Source organism: Glycine max, chromosome 15 (assembly GCF_000004515.6).
Source record: "Glycine max cultivar Williams 82 chromosome 15, Glycine_max_v4.0, whole genome shotgun sequence".
NCBI lineage: Eukaryota > Viridiplantae > Streptophyta > Magnoliopsida > Fabales > Fabaceae > Glycine > Glycine max.
Window position 1 is genome coordinate 8,616,709 of NC_038251.2, and position 21,208 is coordinate 8,637,916.

Sequence of the window (21,208 nt, forward strand, 5' to 3'; positions counted from 1 at the left end):
GTCTTACCTAACTTGAGCGGGATTGTATCTTATGAATTATTATTGCAAACTTTACTATTATAAAACTAAAATTAATTTAATTTATGATATTATTAAGAAAGTAATTTTATAATATTTTGTAATGGAATATATTTAGTAAATTAATTTTAATATATTTATTTAAGAAATCTAACATTATTATATACATATTAATTAACCAAATTTTCATAAATAAAATCATGAAACATAGAGTCAAAATATTATTTTATAACAAATATATTAACTAATTAAACTTAAATTAATGTTTAGTATAAAATTTTTAACTTGTGATTCATAAAAAAATAAAACTAATTCAATTTATGAAATTAAAAATAAAGTAATTAAAAACTACTTTGTAGTAAAAGTATATTTAATAAAACTTTAATATTTTTATTTAATATTTAAAAATTAAAATTATTATATAAATATTAATGTAAAACATTTATTATATGAAGTGATTAAACATAGAGTAAAGATAGTATTTTTATAATAAATATATTAACTAATTAAATTTAAATCAATGTTTGTTTAAAATTTTTTACTTAATAATATAATTAACTGATTAGATTTAAATTAATGTTTATTTAAAATTTTCAACATCGCAATAATTATTATTGCCATAAAAAGAAACAAAAATGTAAAGAGAAAAAGAAAAAATATAAATAGAAACATAATAATAAAATAATATAAAGAAAAAGAAAAAAATATGTAAAAAAATAACACGAAAAGGACAAAAAAGAAAGAAGAAAAAAATAAAAATAGCTGAAGAAAGAAAAAAGAAAAAGGAAGGAAAAGGGGAAGGGTAAGAGAACGTGGGAGTGAAATAGCTGAAGAAAGCAAAAAGGAAAAGGAAGAAAAAAAAAATAAAGAAGAAATAGAGAGGAAAGAGCGTAAGAGAACAGAAAGAAAAAATGAGAAGAAGAGAGCGGGAAATGTATTGATGAGAATTGGTAGATGTGTTTCTTTTTGTTTTTGGTACGAAAAACAATGCGTTTGAGTCAACATAATTACATAATTCCTCTTATTAAAAGTAAACCATAATTTTCATATAATGACGCGTCATAGTTTTATTAAGTATTCTAGTTTTTTTTTTGTTTTTTTATCAAGTATACATCATTTTTTAAGTATAAGTACATTTTACTCCTATAAATCATTGAATCACATGATTAAAAAATCTTATCCTCAATAGTCGTTGAAATTGACTTAAATGCTCCACGTTACGCTCATTATCCTTTCTTTACCAGAAAAATAGTATCCCTATAGTTACACACAAACAAAACCTTTTCAGTATCAACCTGTCAACAATATGTGAATAAACACTTCAAAAAAGAAATTCCCCGTCGACAAAAGTTAAACTCATATGCACCGTGTCTTTCTTGATCATATCACTTGCATCCGTGTTATAGAAGCTGAGATTTTGAAAAGGGGTTGATCGCAAATCCAAAAATAGTCTCCTCCTTCACATGGAAGCACATGAACCTATATTCAATTATTCATTGCTTATTTTTTTCCTTGGCTCATTAACCAACCAATCACACAAGTCACCACCTTGGTTTAGATAGAGTCAAATAAATGCTGAAGAAGACCCATTTGTACGATGTGTGAAGTACGGTGCGCAACAAGGTGATTTCTTGCTCCATTCCTAGTTTAAATACTCTCACATGATTCGTCCAATGGCCTTAAGGTGGCATTAACGTGGACGCGACGTCCATCCACTCAAAGTCAAAAACTGTATCCAACTTTCTCCAATCAACGTCCACCATCTCACTTTTCCATTTTCACCACCTATATTAATTATTTAGTTGACCATAATATTAATTTAATCACTACTAGTACTATTCAATTCACTTAATCATTTTCAATTCCTCTCACGTACACCAATGGCACACGAAGTTGCTAAGAAGATCAATAGCGTGGCTTACCCTAGCTAAAGTCCACCAATCGATTATTATTTCCTATCGAACTACTATTCATTTACGTGTCCATGTCAAATAGTAATGGCCGTATTTCTTGACCAATGGGATTAAATCCGAATATTCGTCGCAAACACGTTCAATATTGGCTGTTAGTATATCGTTTTTTTCTTTTTATTTTGTGGGTTTGGGGATGGGTTACCATCGATCTATATATGTTGCTTTCAATATTGTCAGAAAGCATGCTGGCCAATATAGAAAAGATAAACACGAGACAAAGGAAGAAGATAAAAGACGATTCTTTCTTAATTACCATTTGTCTATTTACTCCCTAGAGAACTTTTTAATCAAATATACAACAATATTAATTATTCAAAGAGAAATTGATACAAAAAACATTTTTTTCTGATCTAATATATCATATATATCCCTCCCAAGACATGGACTAAAAAGAATATGAACATTTATGGTTTCATTTTCCCTTATAGTACCCATGTACAAAAATAAAAAGTTTAAGGAATAATAACAATATTAACCAAAAAATTGAACCCAAAAAGAAAATGTTCAGTTTCCTGAAAAGCTGCTAATGGTAGTCCGGCTTGTGTTGTTGTTGCTGTTGTTGTTGTTTGAATTATGAGCACTGCCTATGATGGAGGAGATGGCGGCGGCGAGCACGGCGGTGAAGTTTGGATCGGCGGTGATGGCGGAGGCGGCGGCGCTGACTGTGTCAGCAAGTGAGGGCTGTTGGCTTGGTTGTAAGGGTGGTCTAGGAGCTTGTGGTGCTAATTGAGAAGATCCTACATCCTGAGACAACTGAAGACCAGAGAATTTTGATTGATTATAAAGTGCTTGTGCTTGTGCAATTGGGGCGGCTCCTGACCCAAAGTTCTGAGGCTGTGCTTGAAGGAAGGGTACTTGGAATGGGGCACCAGGCCTTTGAAATTGCAATGGGTTAGGGTTGTGTGTGAGGTCCAAAGTCACAGTGGGGAATGGTGCTGAAGCTGAGAGTGTTGCCATGCTTGTAGAGCAAGGAAGAATTGCTCTAGCTAGCAAATTTGGGTTCATTATTCCATCTGCACTGGACATTGATCCAGAAAGCAACATGCTAGCAGCAGCTGTAGTGGTTGATGCCATGGCCATAGCAGCAGGTGGCAGTGGATGGTTATGCGTGCCTTCATATGTTGTAACCAAAATGGTTCTATCATCAGCACAACGTTGAACCTATATTAACAAACCACGAAATTAATATCGATTAGCTTTAGCCACAGCAATATATTGCTTATATTGTTGATACTTGAATAGATACTAATTATTATTAATTATATGCGTTGATCAATCAGAAAAACTCACTTGTTTGCGAACTGGGCAACCAACTGCCATAGTGCATCTGTAGTATGCTCGAGGGCATGGATTCCCCTTGGCCATTTTTTGTCCATATTTTCTCCATTGGCATCCATCACTGATCTGCAACAATAATAAATCAGATAATTTAGTTTGAGAATTACTTAATTGGTTAATGAAAACATGTAATATACATAGTATAATTATAATACGTACCATGGGAGCTTCTGATCGGGCACGAACTGATACACGAGCTTTTCTCATTGTGGCTTCTGCAGTGGATTGATCCATAGGGTTGGAAGGGTTCATTTTCTGAAGCTTATTGGGACTCCAACCTTGTGATTCTGAGTCTGGACTCTCTTCCCTACCCAACTGGCTTTTACCATTGTTATTTCTCGCACCATCTCTAGCTCCAGCTTCAATGTTATGGTTCTGAGGTGTGCTCGATCGTGTTCTTTCATCAGAAGAAGAATCCGAAACTTGATCATCTACTTCTGCTGTGCCACTGGGACCTATATCAAGGAACTGTCTTGGTACCTTCCCTCCACCAACACCAACGTTTTTATCCTCTACCTTTCCCTGAACAACCTGAATTTCAAAATTATTATTATTATTATTATCGTTATCATTAACATCTCATAAATCCAACCCACGGTTTATGTAAATAAAATATAATAACCGTGTAATTCATTTACGTTGTGATAAATTATTTTCCCAGGTCAATTCAAAGAAACTAGCTAGCTATGCAGTAATTAATACTTTTGAATTTATAACTACCTCATTTTCCGTGCTTCCTGTTCGCTGCTGGTTCTGTTGCATTAATGTGACAAGATGCATCTGCAAGGCGGTGTAGTTACCGGTCACATGGCTGAGCATCTCTTTCAGCTTCTTGTTCTCAGAGTTCATGCGTTGAAGCTCCACCTGCAACTGTGCAAGCTGAATAAACAAGTATACATATATTAATTCACAATTTTAGTAATTAAAACTTATAGATTTGTAAAAATTAATTAAAATCACCACAAAATTAAATTAAATATTATGTACCTCAGTGGTTTTGGCTCGCTTATTTTCTGCATCAGATGAAACCCCGTCATCCACGGTAGATTGGTCACTCCCGGTGTTAGCAGTAAGGAGTTGTAAACCAGTCTAGAATAAAAGAAGAGAGAGAAATTAATATAGAACTAGCACAAACAATTGATGATAATAAATACAATGAAAGGCGGTTAGGGAGGTTACATTAATGTGAAGAGGTGTTTCATCGATTTCCTTCTTGACGATGTTGGGTTTAACGTTGTGGTCGTGAGAGGGTGGAGGTGTAGGTTTGTTTCTATCAGAGAAGAAGTCAACTTCACCGACAACTTTGCGGTTTTCATCGTCTTCCTTGGAGGCGCGGCTGAGGTTGACGGGGAATCCGAGGAGAGGAAACATCTTATTATCGTTGGAAGGGAATAATGGAAGAGATTGAGAGGAAGAGGTATCAAGGGTGAGTCCCCATCCTTTGTCCATAAAATACAATAAGCACAAAGAAGAGAGAGAAGAAGAAGAAGAAAAATGAAATCTGAGAGAGATAAATGGGTGAATGGATGCTATTGGGAGATGAAGTCTTTCTCCGGAGCAATGGGTTGGGGTATAAAAAGAGTTGGGGGGATTGAAGGAGCGTGGACCAAATGGAAATGAAAATTGGACATTTGTGAAAAATGCATAAATTATTGCGCCAGATGGTGCGTCAGCATGGACAATGTCTAAATGCTGCCACACACAAACCCGCCCACACCGTTAAGTTATTCATACTTGGTCCACCTCGCAGTTCACACTTCTGCACTTGGGTCGTTGGGTTACCCACTTACCCGCCCCGGATTCCCTCTTTTTCCTTTGAAATATTTACGTATATTTTTAAGGTAAACTAACGTCCCAAGAGAGGATATATATTGAATCTTGCCGCCACAAATCTCCATGCAAAAAATACTAATCCTCTTTTCTTCTATTATGCTATTGTAGTATCTCTTTAAAGTCTTTAGTTTATCTTTAAATATTTATTTATTATTAAAATAATGTGTTAATTATCATGCGTAAGCCAAACAATTATTCAAGGATTATTGTAAAATTTAATTTTAAATTTATTATATATAATAATTCTCAATTAAATTCTTCTTATGAAAATATTAAAAATTATATTGGATAACTACTCAGATGTGATGACCAAGTATCCATTCAATTTCAGATAAAAACAAAATAATCATACTTTTATATAATTACGAGATTAGACCATTTAATTTCACTTATGACACATATTACCTAGATGGTAAATGACGCATTCACGTGCAATGTCTAACAAAATTTATATAAATAAGGGAAAATCCTACATAAAAATCGTTGTTCGTTTATATATATTATTTGTTGCTTAAAGATGAATCCTTAATTAAATATTTTAAGTGCTTTTTGCACATATTCGTATGTATATCCTATTCGAATCACACAAAAGATGAAGACAAAAGTCAAGATCCCCTTGACAAAAATGATAGTCTCCAACCATTATTTGATTGGAAAAAAATTAATTATTTTATCATTATATAACTTATGTAGTCAATAATTTTCTTTTAAAATATATTATATTAGTTTTGTTTGATTCTAAGTTTTATTTAAGGATGTATTACAATAATTAAGAAATATATTTAGTATTTTTATCTTTATTAAAATGAGTCTTATTAATTATTATTTTTGGGACATTGATTAAGAAATTAAAAGAATAAAATATTTATTGTAAAAATCATAAAAGAATGTAAAACACAATCATAAAACAATATAATTTAACATATTCCAATAAAAATATTTTTCTTTCTTTTTTCTTAACAAGTGACATAAAGACATTGATGAATATTTACTTATTAAAATTATGATTTATTTTATTATATCCTTTTATTTATTTTATTAATTATTTTTTCTATCATCTATTATTTTGTTTTCCTTCAAGAATATAATCAATATTATCTTACTACAATGAGAAAAGAAGTTAAAAATTAGTACTCCGTACTCAAGAGGAGAAAAAAAAACAATGTTGTCATAAAAGACAATAGTGACCATAAGGGAGGGTAATACTTATCCAAATCCAATCCCGAGGCAATAAACAATATAGGGCTCTCTTTAACTGAGAGGAAAGAAAAGGATATAATATAATAAAAGGGGTAGTGTTGGATGAACATGGATCAATTAAGCAAACAAATACACGGACACCCGACCCGGTGGGAAAATTTGTTGGATAGTACTACTAGCCGTCCTTCTTCTCTTTCCGAAAAGACAAAAAAGTAGAGAGAGAAAAGTAGACGTGCGGGGGGTTTCGTCTTGGTTTCGTGAAGAAAGGATTTGACTGACTCTTAAATGACGAAGAAAAAGAGCCACCGCCCCCGATTGGAGCGGGAACGTTACACGTGATGAAAATGAAATTATCCCAATTTTTCTCTCTCCTCCCACACTCAAAGACAAACAAATTCAACAGAAAAACACACAATGAATCAAAAGCCAAGTCAACCAATTTGACGGCCCGGCCCTCTCTCTCTCTCTCTTTCTCTGTCACCTGTGACCGAAGACTGGTTGCCCAAGTAACTTAGTCTTTGCATGGCCCCACCCACCACATTTCAGATCCAAACCCCCCGGGTACCTTGTTGACTCTTTACTTGTGGGACCCCCTCTTCTTCTCCTCCCACTTTCTTACAATCCTTTATTCAACATCCCACATTAATATACTCCTATCCTATGTATAAAATTTTCAATTATACTTTTTTTAGAGAACATAAATGTTTCTCAATTTTATTAGTTTAAAGACTAATTCTGGTATTATATCATTGTCATTTATCTAAAATTTTTTTACTCGTAATATTAAAAATAATCCAAGTTTCACATTCATTAAAAATAATTTCACATTAAAATTAATATATATATATATATAAATGAGAGACAACATTTATCCTTAAACTAATTTTTAGGGTCGAGTTAATCTCTCACATTATTCATTATAACATAGTATCAAAACAAGTTCTAACCTGATATCTTGTAAATAGTAGAATCTTATATCACCACGGCATCAATCATTTGATTTTTTTCAATTATAGTGTGAATACTAGAAGCAATCTATATCTTGCAAGTAAATTAGTTACTTATTTTGTATTGTCAGAATGACAAAAAATTAATCATTCATTCAATGGCTTAATTTTTGTTGTATTGGTTAGACAACAGGTCGCTGTATTTGCTAACGCTCTAATGGGGAATTAAGATTCGTCCGTCAACCACTCACACGATTAATCATTTTCCATTTTATGTATTAATTGACCGAAACAAACGGGGAAGTTCATCAGGCAAAAACAATGTTAAATCCCATCGAATAAGATGAATTGGTCTAGCTACAACCAACAAGATTTCTCCAAGTGTCTATATATTTTTTTTTCAACAATGTTAAGCTGCAACGGAATCAACTTTAATTTATATATTTTAATTAATTCACCTCTTTAATTCGGTGGAAGTCATAACATTTAGGTTGTAGCATTTTAAAAGTAAAAATATTCTGTCCCTCAATTTCAAGAAATTGACAAATTAAGAATTTGAATGTGCAACGAAGCACCTAGTGTGTGTACTTCTAAGCCTATATTTCAAGAAATTGACGCAACAAACAACATTGTGGCGTTTTCCTATTTTCCAATTGTTTATTATAGAAATGAGCAAAGATCCTTCCTTGTATACATTTATTAAAGAGTTAAAGAGAGTGAGTGATTGGAGGCCAAAGGATCAGATGGGACTTTTTTTTTCCTAAATTACTGAGGGATAAAATTTAAATTAATATCTACAAAGGGATAAGGGATAAGTCTAGGATATTATATGACTTCTAAGTATAAAATCATAAATTATTTTATGTTTTTTTTTCTATTGAAGTCAAAATCATAAATAATTTTATTTAAATTAATTATTAGCTAATTTATGTTTGTCTTCGTTTTTAGTTTTATTTAATATTTTTTATATTTTTGTATTTTAAATTTAATATATTATTTTATTTAATATTTTCTATATTTTTTTACTAATGTTAAGGATTAATATTTCTTTTGTAAATTAAGAAAATAATACAAAATACTTAAATTTAAATAAAAATATTAAAATGTATCACACACATATTTATTTAACAAAAATATTAATGACTAGATGATATCTCACATCACAACGAGTTCTTTCAAATATAAATAGTAAAAATGTATTTATATTAATTATTTATTCGTATTTTTCATTCATTAATAAATATGCGACAATAGTAATATATGTTTGTAGTATATTTTAATATTTTTATTTAAATTTAAGTTTTTCCATTATTTTTATATTAATTCATGATTTCTATATTTTTTACTAATGTTAGCAATTATTACTTGTTTTGTAAATTATAAAAATAATGGAAAAATTTAAATTTAAATAAAAATATTAAAATATACTACAAACATATATTACTATTGTTGCATGTTTATTAATGAATTACAAAATATGAATAAATAATGAATATAAATATATTTTTACTACTTATATTTAAAAAAACTGGTTTTGATGTGAGACATCGTCTAGTCATTAATATTTTTATTAAATAAATATGTGTGATAAATTTTAATATTTATTTAAATTTAAATCTTTTTATTATTTTCTTAATTTACAAAAGAAATAATAATCCTTAACATTACTAAAAAAATATAAAAAATAGTGAATAAAATAATATATTAAATTTAAAAATATACAAAATATTAAATAAAAAAACAATATACAAAAACATAGAAAATGTTAAATAAAACTAAAAATGAAAACAAACATAAATTAGTTAATAATTAATTTAAATAAATTTATTTATGATTTTGAAGTGATAAATAATTTACGACTTCTAATAAAAATATTTACAACTTCAAAGTTGTAATAAAAAAAGGAAAGTAATAAATTTTGTATGACTTCATTGGAAAAGAAAAAAAACAAACAAAAATCATAAAATAGTTTACGAACTTATACTTGAAAGTCTTGGAATATCTTATAATTTATCTATTTATGGATATTACTTTAAATTTTATCCCATTTATTAATTTAGAAAAAAAATTGCCCCATTTGATCGTTGCGCCGTGATTGGAAGCAAGTTTGGCAAATGGACTGGCTAATATGAATCTTACCTGCCTCTTTTTCAAAACGGTGATATCCCAAATTAAAATAATGCAGATAAAATTTATAATGCTTATAGTTAGTATCTAATCTTATAGTTAGTAAAAGGGGTTTGGTACAAAGTGAATGAATATTAGTAAAACTAAATATTAGTCATAGTCATTTTTAAAAAATAAAGTTAAACCAATAGCATTTTTTTTTATTTACATTAACAATTTGATACACTGGTAATAATATTATTAATATAGATAAAATTTTTATCCTAATAAATTTGTCTATAATTTGTTTATTAATATACATTTCTCAGTTATTAATGGGCCGTATGGAGTGATTGTGAATTTCTAGCTTTTGGTTTTTAAACTTTAATTTGAAAAATGAAATTTTTAGATTTTAAAGGATTGAAATGATTTTTAAATAAATTTTAAAATTATTTTAACTCGCTTTTGGAAACAGGAAAAAAAGTTTTCTAGCTTTAATTTTAAGTTTTTAAAACTAATCTTATCTCTTTTGAAGTTTTCCTTCACTGGATCTTCACCGTTTTCTAAATGTGGTGAAACAAACTATCTGGCTCAATGTGGGTTAGAGACCCTATTGAGAAAAAAAAGTCTACTCAATTTCAATTTCTAAAATGAAACTCAACTCCAAATTTTCCAAGTGTTTTTCCTGTTCTGTCATCTAAGTTTGTTTTTAATTTTATCTTTCTATCATTATTTGTGTAAATTTTTACTTAATTAATGAAATTTATTCTTGTAACTAGATCATGTAGAAGACCTAGAAGCATTAAAGTGAATGTGGTTAATTTGTTTATTTTTAAGTTAAGAGACAAACTATATAATTTTAATCGTATCTAGTCGGATCTCGATATTCCAAGGACTATTTCTCCTATCTGATCTCATAGTTTATCCTAAGATCCTTAAATGTGTCTCATGAGTGGTTGCACAAGAGTCATGCAACATAGTATGAATAAAATGTCTAGGTTCAATAAGCATCCGAGCAAGTATCCATAGGATGATTAAAAGATCGGTTAACCCACAAATAATGATATACATAGCCCCTCAATCTTAAGTGCATGAATGAGAAGAGACTAAATTTCAAAAATTGGTTGGCCTATCATCGGTGGGTTACAAAATAAAATAAAAATGCATTATTTGTGAAAGAGATCATGTTGTCAACAACTTTTTCAAAAAAATTATAAAATAAACAATTATAGGTTTAGTTTTTAAAAATTTAAAAGCCAAAAATAAAACCTCTCTAAATGAGATACAAGGGAATGAAAGTTCTTTCCTACCAAAGATTTGCTAGCTAGCTTAATTATGGATATCAAGAATATGCTCTCCTATAGTCTTCTATATAGGTAGGTAGTAAGCTTAAAGTATATACATTTATGTTTGGTATGGTAGAGAGAGAATAAGAAAACAAAGAAAAGCTAGTATGAAATTTTAAGTAAATAAGAAATATTTATCTCAATTAATCATTATCTTTTTTTTCGTAATGAATCAGAACATTAATAACAAAATAAATTCCAGCTATTATCACAAAGGAAACTATTAAGACGAGGTAACCTACCCAACCGTTTTATTCTCCAAACCACGTAAATGTAAATGGTAATTAGAACGAGGATATATGAGGGAAATATTAGTTTAATAATATCCGTACAGAGACTACTTTTTCTTCCTTCCATGCATTAACAAATTTCAATATGTTGCGACGTTGTTCTTTAACTTTGGTCTCTTTCAAATTGCCTTTAATACTTCTTTTGAAAAAATAGCTCAAGTTTGAGGGGAAAAGGCAATTCTTGATGTTACCAAACAAAGAAAAAAGAGCTCACACGATCCGAGCTTCCTTTCTTTACCTTGACTAGGAAGAGTCCTTCTTTGAAACAAAAACCTACCTATTTAACCCCAAAAAAATAATCACCTTCCAAAGCATTGAACATAACCCCATTCAATGTCTGTTGAACGTTGACTAATTAGTAGCTGCAGAAGAATATAAGGAGATGGGTGAAAGAAAAAGAGTTCTACCATTTGAACACCTAAAAAAATTAATATTATATGTATTATATATTAAAAAAATGTATTTTAAAATTGAAAGGGACAACATTTCGTTGTCCATTTTTAATGTCATGCAAGACAACTGTCGTATATAAAAGTGTAGTTGTTTATGTTTTAATCTTCTCTATTTTCTTTCTATCTCATCTAAAGTAGCTAAAATAAAAAAAAAAATAGCTATTGAAAAAATCTCTTAACCAGATAACATTATTTAATGAATTAATATTGCAGCATACTTAATGAGATATATATCTTGGTTAAAGAAAAAGAAAATGACAAAAACAAAAAAGTTAAAAAAGATATAGCAACTCTTACTTTGTAAGTAACTTTTCTGAATAAAATATTAAGTATAATAATAGGTGTTTTATTTTGTTTCCTTAGTTAACTAGCCAAAACACGTGGCTTTGACCATGACATTCAAACAGTGGACATAATTGTCAATGCATGGCTTTGTATGGATTAATTTTAGAGTACTAGAGAGAAATGCCTTTGTTCAAATTATTTCCGATCCAACCAACGCCCAAAGAAAAGTATATAGGAAACAGATCGATGCGCCTGCTAAGGGAGGAATTAACAGTCCCGTGCAAAAATTGTTTTTCAAAAGCATGTGAAAAAGGTACCTCTTTATGAGTAAAAAAAGGCTTATATAGTTTAAAATTGAAACCAGAGGTTTATATAGCACATGGTTATATTATATAGTAGTTTCTGATTCCGACTACCCTAGAAAAAAAGTACACCATAACAAATTTACAACTCCCTTGTATAGTAGCACTACATTGTGAGGCATACTAAAAGCAGAGAGCACAAGTTCAAACAATTACACGTAATAATTTCTTGAATGTAAAGCATTCAATTTCAGGGACCTCATCAACCTTACATCTTGATTACTACAATTTTAATTTTTTTTGCAACAAAGAAAACGGAAAATTGCTATCACCATAATTAGTCAGACATGCCTGGTCGTTGGTCAGCAAATGCAGGTAATATATAGGTTTAATTTTTTTCGGAGAATTATAGGCAGTCTTACTTTTTTTAAAAAATAGTCAATGACGTACGTAGCACACACAATTCCTACTTCACTATATACCTCACCGTCAGGTCAAGCTTAAATCTCTAATTTGAATTTTTTTTACAAATTAAGACATAAAAAATAAATCGACCTATTTAATCTCTAATTATTTTAACATTTCAGTTGAATTATTGACGGAGAGACATAAAAAATTATATACATAGACATTAGTACAAGTTAAGCTGTTAAGGTGAGAAAGATGTTAATTAATGAAAATAATAGTATTTAAATAGAAAAAAAAGATTATACACTTACATAATCATTGAATCATAATATATCATATAAAATAAGTTTATTAACTTTTAAAATAATTATTTTAATATAATTTAAATAATAATTTGTAACTGAAAAATAATATAAAACTATTATCCACGACATAGCCATAGAATTTATTTAAATATGAGAGCACTGTTTTCAAGAGTTGGAAGAAAGAAAGAACAAAATCATGCAAGAGGAGAGGGTATGAGAAAAAGGTTAGAGTTGACTGGGATATTGGTTGACGATTAGATCCTGGCCCACGTGGCTTACTTGTTTGACGTAGAAATATGGTGTTAGGTTAGGTTGTGACAGCAGGGATTGTAGAAAATATGCAGACCATTGGCCATTGTGCTAGAGAGAAGAAAGAGCCATGCGGCGAACGGCATAATGACAGCTCTTGTTGCGTACCCTCCTAAGGAACCTATTGATACCTTTCACATTACAATTATTATCATCTCATGTTCAATAAATTCAATTAATTAGTCCAACATTTTAACTGATTATCAATTTAATCTTTTTAAAATAATAAAAACAATTCGTGCTATTTGGCAGATATGCTTCTTAGGTGTTATTACCTACGTTGGACACAAGTTGCATGAGATTGAGATTGTCCTGTTTCAACGAGGCATATATATATATATATATATATATATATATATATATAGTTGTGTATATGTATTGAAATATAAACTGTTATATATGCTTCTTTATTTATTTTTTGCGAACATGATTTTTCTGTATAACAATTGACATTACTTATTTCACTCAGTATTTAAACACTTAAACCTTTGTTTCGGAATAATGATTGGGGGAAAGACTGTTATTCATGTGTATAACAATTAGTGTCATGTCATGAAAAGAACTGAAAATAGTTGTAATATAATTTATTGTTATTCATGTAAAAATTTTAAATTTATTTGTATTATGATGAGTGGCTATCGTAATATGTAAGACAAAAAAAATCTGAATTTGAAAAAGGAAAATGTAAGACCAAATAATATGTACATAAATACGCAATCTTTGAACATCGGGTGTAAATTTCAATATAATTATACATATATACTTTAATAACTTTGTAAGTGGATATATTTTTATCAATTTAATTATTCGATGTGATATTGTTTTGAGTGACAACTATGTATATGCTTCCAGATATTCATGATATATATCTAATGAAAAAATTATTTATATTTTAAATAATATAGTATACATCAAATAAATGTAATAAATAATTAGTTGTTATATGTGCCGTCTTAAATTAGAGGTGCAAGTAACTTGAGTCATCAAGCACTTAAAACTTAGTTAATTAACTTACAAGCAAACACATACAGTAAGAACAATTTTAATTTAAGAACGTGAGAATTGTAAATATTGGTCGTAAAACCATTTATACTAACGTTTAAGATTAAAAATTAATTAGTAGACACTTCATTATGAAATTTTAACAAGTAAACATTAAGTGTTCGATTTAATTCGTTTTATTTATTATTTAAATATATTATATCAAATTTTAATATAAAAAAATGCCCAATTTTTCTTTTCATGGATTCACTTTGCTTGTCTTGGTGAGTGATGTCTTGTATTCACGTACCCTTTGGTGTTTTGCTGAGTAGTAGTTTGTTTGTCACTTTCGTCAGCCGCAAGAAAGAAATTGTGTGTGAATTAATTGTATAGTTTTGAGTGGCATTGGATGCATGGCGCTGCTACTGCTGCAACTAGTATTTCCACCGTCAAACTCAAAGAAAAACGTATACCATGTCATAATACACTACGGACCAGTCTCTATACATCATTTATTTTCTTTTATTTTTATTAAAAAAAACAGATTTAGGTTTTGATGGCTTACGAGAGTTAGAGTAGGATCATCTTATTACTCAAAAAAAAAACTTAAATATTTATAAATTGAGAAAAAAAATCACATATACGTACTAATATTATACTTTTTATATTGCTATCTAATAATAAATTATTATATATGATAAGTTTATTAATTTTAATAATAATTAATCTTAAAATTATACAAAAACTGATTTCTAATTAATTCATAGTATAAAATTAAAATCCTCCCCCTCCTCTCTCTTGTATAAATTGTATGTATTATTTATTTAAAATAATTATGCTGGAGCAAAATAAGATCATCATGAATCACAAAAATTGACGACAAAATATAGATAATTAATGTAATTATATATTGAGAACTTAGATTTAAAATCACTAAACAAGTTAAAATAATTTCACACCTCCTTTTTGACAAGATGTTTGACTGAACCTCCTAGAAAGAAAATGTAGTGAGTGGGGAAGAAAGACAAATGCCGCACTTATACAAATTACTAAACGAGTTGAAATAATTTCACTAACAATATTTTTTTACATATAAATTTTAAATGTAACTTTAGATATAGATTTAATAAAAATTTATATATGTAAAAAAATATTATTACATCAAAATTAATTATTATAAAATTTATTATGTAAACTTATATGTATATATTAAATATATATTAGAAATATTAGTGTTATATATATTAATATTAATTAATTTTTAACATAATTAATCTATTAATAGAATGTCGTGTTAATAATCTAAAAGTTTATAAATTTGAGAGTTACTGAATCATTAATTTTAAATTATTTTATAAAATATATTTTTAATAATAGCATATGAATTATGGATTCATCTTACGAAAGAAGAAATAAAAAAAATATTTTTTAAAATATGTTGGAGGTAGGAAGAATAGTCCCAAAGATTTTTAAGTTGAAGCCCATTGATGCATGTCCAAGACCAAAGAACGGGGTGTGCCATATATATATATATATATATATATATATATATATATACTATTTTACAAATCCCTTGATTTCTTCCATGTATGGCTGAATCTGATAAATTAATAGGTGTGTGTTTGGTTGAATTTGAATATATTTTAAAAGTTTTATTAACTTTTTAAAATAAAAAATTAATTACTTTTAGAAATTAATCAATTACCAAATAAACGCAATGTCTTTTACCATTTGGTTAAATGATACTCCAACAAGAGTGTAACTTCATTTTCTTTTAAATTATAACCACATTTAATTTAAGGGTTCAACTTAAACCTATTACAATTATTATTGACTGGACTGCGTGTGCATGTTTACCTCCAACAAGATTTAGTTATAGTTAATTTTAAATAATACAGGGAACTTGTCTGTTTCAATTAAGTCATCTTCATCATTTTTTGTTAGATTAAATTTTAAATTACTAGAATCGGTTTATGAAATAAGGTTATGCCGTTTATAAAGAGAAGTCATTATATAAAAGAATTCTAGATTAAATATTATTAATCTTTGATTGTAAAATACCATTGATCTTAAGACTTGGAAGTTAAAGAATACTATATTATAATATGGATTAATTCTGAACATATGAAAGACCTTCACCTTTTTGTGGATGGTCAGATAAGAATCAAATGTTTTCTGCTTTGTCTAGTCAGATTTTCATTAATGGATTAATTGGTTTTTTAGCGTTTAGTCTCATGTTTCGACAAGATATTTTAGTATTAATAACAATTTTATTTTTATGTAGAAATAAAAAAATAAATATGGAGATATAATAACTCACACTTCTATTTCATTACTCAATTGAACTAAATTCTCTCAATCATTAAAAAGCATCTTTGCAGACAAATCAAGACATTATAATTCATACCAATATTATGATTTATGAATTCACGACAAGATATCAGACTTTACTTTCTGCTTTCAAACCCATTCCTGATCTGGCTTGCGTGGTATTGGTCACCGGAAGAAGCTTATTCAAAACTTTCTTGTTTTAATATTTGCATGAAATTGTCCACATGCTTGCTCGTTTTAAGTGCATTTTATTTGAGAAATTTATTTATTTATTTTATTAAAGAAAGTCTGAAGACTGAAAGTGAACAGAGAAATATATATCATGGCAGAACGAGAAGTTTTTGAGGGACGCATCCGGTTAAATTTATTTCATATATATAATTGAAACTCTTTTTACAAGTTTAGAAAGTTTGGAGTCCAGCACGATAAAGCAGTGTTTAATTTGGATTTTGTTTAGTTAAAAAAATGGTTTTTTTTTTTAATTTAAAATTTATTTTAAAGTTGAAGTTAAAAAAAATTATTTAAAATTTGAAACTATTATTTAACTTATTAAATTTATAAATTTTAAATTTTAAAAGTGTTTTTTAAATTAATTTTTCTTAAGTAGTTTATTTTTAGATTTTAAGGTTTGAAATAAATAAATAAATAAGAAGTAAAAATTAAGATTCTTAAGATTATATTTTTAAAAAAAAAATTTTAAAATTGCCTTTTAAAAGTTTTTTTAAAAATTTTTATTTACCTCAGCTTCTTTAAAAAGAAGGAAACTTACCAAGAATTGACTTGAATATAATTGGGTTTGTTACTCTTAATTAAAATCTCATGCTCAAAGTATTATTTATAAAAAAAGATGTTATTTAAAAAAGAAACATCACTAAAAATAATAATCAATCAAATTCTTTTACAATAATAAATATTTCACACTAATAACATAGTTATAAACAAAACTTAAAATAAAGTAAGAGTAAATACTACTAAAATTGTCATATAAAATAGATGTTTAACTTAGGTAGTAATTACTTTAAAAAATCATATTTAATATAATTTTTATTAATTAATAATTTAATTTTTTTCACCAATAGTTCATCAAATTTAAACTCATAAGTTAATTATAATACCGTCTAGTTATCCTCCACTAGTATGTTTCTAAAAAGTTATTATTACTCCCTACAAAATTGTTCTTAATTAGTTCTTATCAATTAAGAGTAAAGACCAAAATATCTTTTAAGCATTTTCACACGATCCATTCCCACCCTTCTACTCTTTCTTCCTTCTCTTTCTATATTCCTTTTATCATTTTCTCTTGTCTTTTCTTCATTTATTTCCTCTTTCCTTCTCTTCACACATGCATGTCTTTGTTATTGAGTTTTGTTTTTTTTTTTGCGCTTTTGTAAACTTAACAAAATCATGATGAGTTTTTTTTCCCATGTTTTTGGTAACACAACAAAATTAAGATTATGTTGTGTTGCAAATTCAAACCTCATGCAATGTAACAAAATTATGATTATGTTGTGTTGCACAAATTTTAACTCAATGAAATTACGATACCATTGAATAACAAAAGTTATTATATATCATGATTTCATTGGTTATAAATTACAAGTTATGCAACAAACAATTATTTATAAAATAATCAATTTTTTTTTGTTGGTTGTGCAACAAGTCAATGGATTGAAACACACACACACACATGAAGAGGTTCCAATGCTACATAGGTGGGGAAATATGGATGATAGAAGTCAAATTTTTTTTTTTACCAAACATCCTTTTTACATGTGGAGTTTGCCCTAATGACATTGGTATAAAGAATGATAATGATGAAAATGTGGGTGGTGATGACATTGATATGTATTCGCAACTTAGCTATCCCAACATTTCTAGATATTTCATAATTGACGCGGTATATTTCATATTTTTATAGGTCTATGTTTTGTTATTGAATACTTTTTTGGCTTGTTTTAGGTTTTTAAAGAGCGCAATGATTCATTTGCTATCCCCGTCTTATGACAATGTAGCTATTTTTAAGGGATAATTATTCATTGTCTCTTGTTGTGCCACAATGGAGAAGATACTACACATTCAAAGTCTCTTCATGGCAAAATCCTTACATGAAACACATTTAAGCTTTCAACTCAATATTATTTCAATCAACTAAAGTATCTCAATATGTAGTAGACTTCTCTAAGGATTAAAATAATTTTAAACATTCAATGTGTATTCAATTAATTTTATGGGTGTATCTCAATATGTGGTAGACATTTCGATGAAATTTCATTTATTACATAAGTTAATTTTATCTGTCAAATTATTAAATAAACAAAAAATAACACAATGAAAGTACGATTCTCTTACTTCCATGTACATTTTGCTTAGTGAAAAATTTACATAATGGAAGTATGATTCCATTGTGCACTATGCAACAAAATCATACTTATGTTATACATGTTGTATTTAGCCTCCCTTGTTGTGATTTTGTTGTGCATTTTTTTCATAAACCACAATGCACAATGAAAATAGAATCATGATTCCGTTGTTGTGCAACGGGGTGTGAAAAAATACAAGAAAATCATGATTTCGTTGTATATTATACAATGAAATCAAGATTCCATTGAACAACATTTTTTGCGCTCCTAATACAGCGAAATCATGATTTTATTGTATATTATGGGTGATGATAAATTTAAATTTTTAAAATAATGATAGAGGCTAATAACAATCGAGATTCCATTGAACAACATTTTTTTCACCCCTAATGCAACAAAATCAAGATTTCATTGTATATTATGGGTGGGGATAAATTTAAAATTTTTAAATAATGATAGAGGCCAATGGCAATCTAGTTGGGACCAATAGCATCCCTTTTTCGGGAATTGTTTGGGGCACCCAGCAGTTTTTTAAAATACCAAAAATGTCCTTATTGGTATTTTTGGTTACAAATAACATATTAGTTTTTTCATTTTTATAGTGCCTTTTTTTCGTAAAATCGCACTTCCTTAGTGCAACTTGCTTCCATTAGCATCATTTTGTAAGTGTTTGTTGTCGTAGGTGGTGCACATGCATTGTTTACATATGTATGGTGAAGTTTAGTGGATTTTCGTTGCCGGAGAAGAATAAATGCGTATTAAAAAAAAATTCAAAACATATGAATTGTCAATCTGTATGTTTTGATTTTTTTTAAAATTATAATTTTTTAATAATTTTTTATACGTTGTTTTATTTAAATTTTTTGATAATTAAACAAATTTGATATTTAATTGGATGTTGTATTTAGATGTTTATTATAGTAATTAATAGTTAAATAAATTTGATATTTAATTGAATAATGTATTTGGATGTTTATTACAGTGATTGAAAATTAAAAAATATGATATTTAATTGAATGATGTATATAGATGTTTATTACAACAATTCATAATTAAATAAATTTGGTATTTTTTTTACATATGTAAATTTTTATTAAACCTATGATTTTTATTTACAAGTTATATATGTAAACAAATTAATCATTAAATAAAAAATTAATTATCACAAAATTTATTATGTAAATATACATTAGAAAATTTAGTATTATATATAGCAACATTAATTATTTTATAACATAATTGGTCTATTAGCTCAGTTAGTTAGAGTGTTGTGCTAGTAACGCGAAGGTTACATGTTTGATTTCTGCTTGAACCATAAATTTTAAATTATATTTTTGAAAAAAAATAAAAAAAATCTTATGGGCCTCTTACGGATTGTATGCCCGAATTGCTAATTCGTAAGCCTCATACGGATTGGCAATTTGTATTGGGTCTAGAGATTGCCAATCCGTATTGAGCTTACGAAAGGATAAAACTGATATTTCCGATGTCATGCTAGGTGTACCAGCAAAACCACTGGGTGCCCTTAGCAGTTCCTCCCTTTTGCTCAGTTGTAGACAAGTTATATTTCCAACTCTGGGCCATTTCTTGGGCCTTTTCCATTTGGTGTTCGGCTTTTGGACCATTATTGTTTGGACCCAAAAATAATTTTGTAACTCAACTTTATAATAATTAGCAGAAAGACAGATTGGGTGCCTATAAGATGTAAGAATTGCACATTAATTCTTCGAATAAAAGTATATGATAATATAATAGGGCGTTTAAAAAATGGTGTCATTTCAGTTTAATTAGTAAACCTTCTGGTCTGAACCATAAGGAAAAAAAAAATCCCGTGTATTGATATTAAATATAAATAAACCTCACCATTTTATCTTCTTGGATAAGATCATTCCTGAAACACTTTTCACTTACTATGTTCTTATTTTTAATATCTTATTTTTATTGTTGATATCAAATTATAATAAAGAGTAGTTTAGAAAAATAATTTATTTTTAATTGGAATTTGTACAATTAAATAATGCTAATTATATTTTTAGTCATTAGTTGTTTTTGCATATATTCAAGACTGAAATAAGTATTTTTAATTGAATTTTTGGTATATAAGTACATTAAATATTGAAAAGAAATTTTTTACCTCAAATAATAATTATATCTAACACAAACATAATTGCTTCCTACATAAGATACCTTATAATCTAAACAAAAGAAGAATCTTTTAAAAAGAAATTCATTTTACGTAGAAAAAAGATAAAAAAATAATAATTTATCTATTTTAATAAATACCCAATAAAAAAGATAAACAATCTATTTTTTCTTATGAATTAAAATTGTTTTATATATTTTAATTTATTAAAAAATTAGAAGTTATTTTAAACTTATAAAAGTTTTAATACATTTTATCTGGATTTATTTTCCTCACTAAGT

General features: G+C 27.9%; 1 protein-coding gene across 2 annotated transcripts; it reads right to left on the reverse strand.

Moving 5' to 3' along the window:
• Nucleotides 1-2,314: 2,314 nt before the first annotated feature.
• On the reverse strand, nt 2,315-5,023 carry LOC100802124 (probable WRKY transcription factor 31). Of its 2 annotated transcripts, XM_003546112.5 has the most exons (6): nt 4,509-5,023; nt 4,317-4,418; nt 4,050-4,208; nt 3,489-3,860; nt 3,282-3,395; nt 2,315-3,152 (listed from the first exon to the last, which is right to left on the reverse strand). In XM_003546112.5, exons 1-6 carry the CDS (start codon nt 4,776-4,778, stop codon nt 2,496-2,498), a joined length of 1,674 nt encoding a protein of 557 aa, XP_003546160.2. In that variant the 5' UTR covers nt 4,779-5,023; the 3' UTR covers nt 2,315-2,495. The 2 variants fall into 2 exon arrangements, with proteins under 2 accessions (XP_003546160.2, XP_040865920.1); XM_041009986.1 differs by having other exon boundaries at nt 3,282-3,860.
• Between the last annotated feature and the right edge of the window lie 16,185 nt (nt 5,024-21,208).

Coding starts and splice junctions, on each gene's coding strand:
- LOC100802124 (XM_041009986.1), bottom strand. CDS start 4,778: ATGGACAAAGGATGGGGACTCACCCTTGATACCTCTTCCTCTCAATCT. Junction 4,209..4,316: donor AGCGAGCCAAAACCACTGAG/GTACATAATATT, acceptor TTGTTTATTCAG/CTTGCACAGTTGCAGGTGGA. Junction 3,153..3,281: donor GTTGCCCAGTTCGCAAACAA/GTGAGTTTTTCT, acceptor TTGTTAATATAG/GTTCAACGTTGTGCTGATGA.